The sequence below is a fragment of the Lontra canadensis genome, unplaced genomic scaffold (genome assembly GCF_010015895.1).
Source record: "Lontra canadensis isolate GAN:19392208 unplaced genomic scaffold, GSC_riverotter_1.0 scaffold5, whole genome shotgun sequence".
Classification (NCBI taxonomy): domain Eukaryota; kingdom Metazoa; phylum Chordata; class Mammalia; order Carnivora; family Mustelidae; genus Lontra; species Lontra canadensis.
In genome coordinates this window covers 42,490,293-42,496,292 of record NW_022630999.1, presented here as the reverse complement: position 1 = coordinate 42,496,292, position 6,000 = coordinate 42,490,293, and the positions used below count along the sequence as shown (strand labels likewise).

Genomic DNA, 6,000 nt, shown 5'->3' with positions numbered 1-6,000 from the left:
CATGGCAAGTCTCTCAAGAAAGAGAAAAAGAAAGATGTAAGTATGTAAATGGACTAGAGACAGTACATTCAAGTGGGGTTTATCTTGAAAAACTTCTTTAAAAAGGTCAAGATTCAAAATGACCTTCCAATGATGAATAGAATTTTGTTACATGTGGCTAACAAACTAGGCTAACAACTCATTCATTTAAGCTAATAAGGAAATGTCGAGCCCTGTATTTTATACTTCCAAGGATTAATCTTTATACAATTCTTTGGTCATTCAAAAATAATCTCCCTATAAGAAATAACTTCCTTATTTCTTAAAAAGAAGACAATGAACACAGTTTAACTTGGAGATTATTAGACTTATTCAGAGTGTACTTTCCCATCTTCTATTTACTTTTGGTATCCAGCAGAACACCTAATTTTAACTTTACCTCTTTTTCTCTCTCTTTTTCATTCTTCTCTTTTTCTATGGGAAATGAAAAGGGAAAGCAACCTTGTTAGAAAAAAAAAGGGAAAGGTAAAAATCAGCGAAGTCCTATAACAAGTATAAGAAATAAAGTTCATGATGTTTCTCTATGGTTTCTCTGACAGAAACTTTGGAATTACAGTGCCTTTTTTTGTTGTTTACTTTCAACTCTCCTTTGCAGGTTAGAACTAATTGACCCTTAACTTGTTAATATGATTTCCCTGAATGCAGAATTAGCAGTAAAGTGAAATTTAATGAGTAGCAAAAGTAATTCAGGGAATCTAATGGGGCACCCGGCTGGCTCAGTCAGTAGAGCATGCAACTCTTGATCTTGGGGTTGTGAGTTCAAGCCCCCCACCGAGCACAGAGATTACTGATAAAAAATTTAAAATAATTCAACAAAGTATGTAAGTTACAAAAATTATAAAGTAACCCGTAGGAGAGCTTTCTAACTAAGGCTGTAGTCATCCATTTGACAGCTGCTTGGCCCCATACTCACCCTAAGTAATATTTTTCACTCAGTTCATCCTCCTCCTACATAGAGCTCCCAGCTAGATGGCCTACTCCAGAGAAAGGCCCAGCAGGAAATGGGTCTAGTTACACAACATTCAAGAAATCCATATTGCCTAATTAGAATAATCAGCTAAAGCTATCATTGAAATGTGGGCAGACAATCAAAAATTACCAGATCTCAAAGGAAAAGCAACATGAGCATGGAAGAACAGGAAAAAAGTGCTAATTTAAGCCATAAAAGAAAAACACATAAACTAATAACACTTAAATATTGAAGAAGGGTGCCATAGCCATAAAAATTAAAGCATGATCTTAAAAAAAAAATTAATCTGAGAACATTAGAAACATTTAGAAAGTTACAAGATTGCCAACTTAAAAATCAACAGAAGGTTTGGAACATGTAAGTGAATAACCTGCCCAGGAGGAAAATATGAAAGAAAAGCAGAGAGAAAAACCAATAAAACTGGTTAAAGATATGACTAATGAGTATTAATATCAGGGGGAAAAAAGTGAACACACAATGGAGCAGAGGAATATATCAAAGAAATAACAGGGTGATTAAGTCCCAAATTTGAGGGGCATAAGTATTTATAATGAAATGAATATAATACCTATACAAATTTTAATTGAGTCTTGCCATGCAGTATCAGCATATTTGTATTCACAATTGTTCTCCCATTGGAACCAAGTAGTACTTTTTTTCATTAATACGAGTGAAGGGTGCAAAAGAGAGTCAGCTCTAACATTGAAATAATACAGTAACATCAAAATGAATATTAAAATATCATCAATGCATACAAAGAGAAAGGTTTCTAGGAATTCAAAGAGAAGGATGACTAACTATCCAGCTGTTATCACCTGTTGAAAGTTACACAAAATTATTAGATTTGGTAAAAGAAAATTAATGAAATTTAAAAAATATTATTAGAATACCTGTGTGTGTGTGCTAATTTCACCACTCTTGAATGGAGATAAATTCTAAAAATTATTCTCTAAGTTTCCATGGTACTCTAACATTTCTGAATTTTAATTAAACAGTATAGATTTCACTGATTTCTATTTATACTCTTCCATATGTTTCAAAAAATGTTAGTCACTGTGAAAACCTTATATGTAATTTCTTATACTGACAGTGCACATTTCAATTTATAGATATGCCAAAAAACTGAGAAATAACATTAACTCAAAATATGAAAAAGGCATTATAAAAATTCTTTTATTTTGCTTACATGTACTTTTCTAAATTAAAAGTACAAAAAGTACAGACTAATGCAAAATTATCTATCAACACTCATTTTCAATGTAAACAAAAATTTCACATACATTTATAATTACATATGGATTGTCAGGTCTAAAAAAATACACTTTTTACTTTTAATCCTATAATCTTATATTTTACCTTCACCTAATTATGGGATAATAATTTTCCCATCTGGAGAGACCCCTTCTGGAAATATGTTTACTTCCAAAAATCCCTAACCTATATTCAAAATATTTTTAGAAAGCAGTATGAAATGAGAAGTAAAAATTTCTAAAAATATCTATTTATTCTTAAGAAAATTTTAAATACTTTTCACTTTCTAAAAGTTTAAAAATTTCCTTCAACCATCCACATATTTAAAGACAAAAGAAAGAGTTAGAGAATAACACAGGGATGTCTACAAATGTGGAAAAACTCAGCCCACCATGCCCATTATACTTCACAGATTTAACCTGTGCCTCTCTGATGCTCTCAAAGAATTATTGCTAAGAGTCAATAGACTTTAAATAAGTTTCATGGGAAGGAAAAGTCTAAGATGACACCATAACAAAGCCCTGAACTTACCTCCTTTCAAGGACACACCATCTACAGCTACATATGGAATAATTACTGCTGGAAAAGGACTGAAAAGTAGCTGAACAACTCCCTCTGCAAGGGATAAAAGTGCCATAGGAAGATAACTGAGATGTGGTTTCACGAAAAACCCCATGCCTGCATGGCAACTCACAGGGAGGTTAACTCACAAGTCTGGAGCCTCTGTCTAAAGGGTGAGGGATTTGTGTGATACTGGGGGCACCCCAACCCTAGGAACCTGCACTGGACAGATGAGGCCCTAAAAATATCTGGCTATGGAAACCAGAGTTTATGTCAAGGGGATGGGGGGAAGGGTGACCATGAGGACCTGTAATACTCCTTTTTGAGGCACTCACACTATCAGAAAGAGAGTTCTAGCCAGACTCCCAAACACAGGGCACTGCCCAGACAGTAGACGGAAACACATCCCTACCATCTGCCTGTAAAAAAAGCCCAATCTACTTGTGCTGGAGCTTCAACCTGAGGAATAAGCTTCAGGTTTGCCACAGCTAGAGCCTACAGAGAAGGTCTCAAAGGACAGGCAGGAAGAGACCATCTTGGAGCCCCTCTTGACCTCGCCACAATTCCCTAGTACCACCCAAAAAGGAGCTTATCTATTCATTTGAAGTATTATTGCAACATTGGCTGAGGGAACACCTCTAGATCTTCTGGTCTGGATGATAGCAGGGTTTACAACTGCAGCCCCACAGGACTGTATATATCGGCATGCTTTCAAAGTCGCTACCTGAAGATCTGGCTTCCCATCAGCCTGAAACTGGGTGCTAACTGAGATTGTTCTCTGGGAAAGTGACAAGGCTTGTCATACTCTAACCAACTGGGCCCTATCAAGAATACATTAAGCTACTTAGACAATCACCTAAGTCTGAGAGATAACCAAGAGCTAAAGCAATGATGAATGATAAGGTTCACCTTTTACACAAAACCACTCCATCAAGACTGGGAGAGGTAGCTACTTCACCTAATCCACAGAAACAAACACAGAGCCAAACAAAATGAGGAAAGAGAGAAATATGTTCCAAACAAAAGCACAAAACTTAAGAAAAAGACCTTAATGAAATAAAGATAAGTTATTGACCTGATAAAAGAGTTCAAAATAATGACCACAAAGATGTTCATATAACTCAGGGAAAGAATGGGTAAACACAGTGAGAACCTCAGCAAAGAGATAAAAAAAAATAACAAAATACCAAACTGAAGTCACAGAGCTGAAGAATACAATCACTGAATAGAAAAATACACTACAGGTGTCTAAAGGCAGACTAGATGAAGCAGATCAAGGATGTGGAAGACAGGGCAGTGTCTTCCACATAAACTGGAAGTAAAGATATGGAAAAGATGTTTCATGCAAATGGAAACAAAAAGAAAGCCAAAGTAGCTACACAAAATAGACTATAAAACCAGAGCTATCACAAAACAGATTTTTTTAAAACATTTTATTTATTTATTTTAGAGAGAATGAGAGAGAGCATGAATGAGGAGAAGGTCAGAGGGAGAAGCAGACTCCCCATGGAGATGGGAGCCCAATGTGGGACTCGATCCCGGGAGTCCAGGATCATGACCTGAGCTGAAGGCAGTCGCTTAACCAACTATGCCACCCAGGTGCCCACAAAACAGATTTTAAAACAAAACTTTAATAAAAGACTAACAGGGAATTTCATAATGATAAAGGGGTCAATTCAAGAAGAGAACATAACAATTGTAAATATTTATGAATCTAACATAGGAATACCTAAATACACACAGCAAATAATAACAGACCTAAGGGAGACATTGAAAGCAATGCAATGATAGCAGGGAATTTTCATGCCCCACTCACATCAGCGGATAAATTGTCCACAAAAAATAAGGAAACATCAACCTTAACATATTAGACCAGACAAAGTTAATATATACAGAACATTCTACCTAAAAGCAAAAGAATACACCTTCTAACATGCACATAGAATATTCCCCAGGATAGATCACTTGTTGGGTATAAAACAAATGTCAATAAATTTAATAATGAAATCAAATCAAGCTTCCTCTCTGACCATAATCATATGAAACTAGAAATTAATTACAAGAAGAAAAACTGTAAAATCCACAAAGAGGTGGAGATTAAATAGCATGCCACTGAACAAGCAATGGGTCTTTGATTTTTTTCAAAGGGAAATAAAAAAATACATGAAGACAAATGAAAATGGAAATACAACAATCCGAAATCTATGGGATGCACCAAAATTACCTTTAACAGGGAAGTTCCTAGTGATAGAGTTCTAGCAAAAGAAACAAAAATATCAACTAAACAATCTAATTTTCCACATGAAGGATCTAGAAAAAAAGAACAAATGGCCTAAAGTTAGCAGGATTGGAGGATTAGAGCAAAAATAGAGACAAAAAAGATAGCACAAAATAATAAGGAAACTCAGAGCTGGTTGTTTGAAAAGATAAGCAAATTGACAGCACCAAGGAAAAAAGAAAGAAGGTGCAAATAAATAAAATCAGAAATTAAAGGAGAGAATTTACAACAGATACACAGAAATACCAAGGATAATAAGAAACTACTACAAAAATTGTAAGTCAACAAACTGGACAACAAAGAAGAACGGAATGAATCCCTAGACATATATAATCTATGAAGACTAAATCACAATAAAACAGAAAATTTGAATAGATTACTAGACAGAGATTGAATTTAAGAAAAAAACTCCCAACAAAGATCCAGGACCAGATAGCTTCAATGATGAAACATTCAATGAGTATTTAACACCAATTCTTCTCAAACTCTTCTAAAAAATTGAAGAGAAGGTAAGCTTCTAAACTCATTTATGAGGTCAGCATTACCCTGTAGCAAAACCAGACAAGGACACAACAAACAAGAAAATTATAGGCCAATGTCACTAATGAACATACATGCAGATATCTTCAACAGAATATTAACACACTAAATTTAACAAAGTATTAAAAAATTCATTCACCATAATCAAGAGAGATTTATTTCAGGGATGCAAGGATGGTTTGATGACCATAAATCAATCAGTATGACTCATATTAGCCAAATGAAGGATAAAAATCATATGATCATTTCAACAGAATCAGAAAAAGCATTTAACAAAATTCAACATCAATTACAAAAACTCTCAACAAAACAGCTAGAGAGGGAACATAAGCGAACACAGTAAAGGCCATATATGACAAAC

General features: G+C 34.7%; 1 protein-coding gene across 1 annotated transcript in view; it reads right to left on the bottom strand.

Annotated features, from left to right (window-relative positions):
- Window positions 1-372: 372 nt before the first annotated feature.
- LOC116864394 (chondroitin sulfate synthase 3-like) overlaps window positions 373-6,000 on the bottom strand; it is a 44,606-nt gene continuing 38,978 nt past the window's right edge. The window contains exon 3 of the mRNA XM_032851975.1: window positions 373-453. Coding sequence (XP_032707866.1) covers window positions 415-453 — 39 coding nt within the window. The 3' untranslated portion in view covers window positions 373-414. The remainder of the gene's footprint in view (window positions 454-6,000) is intronic.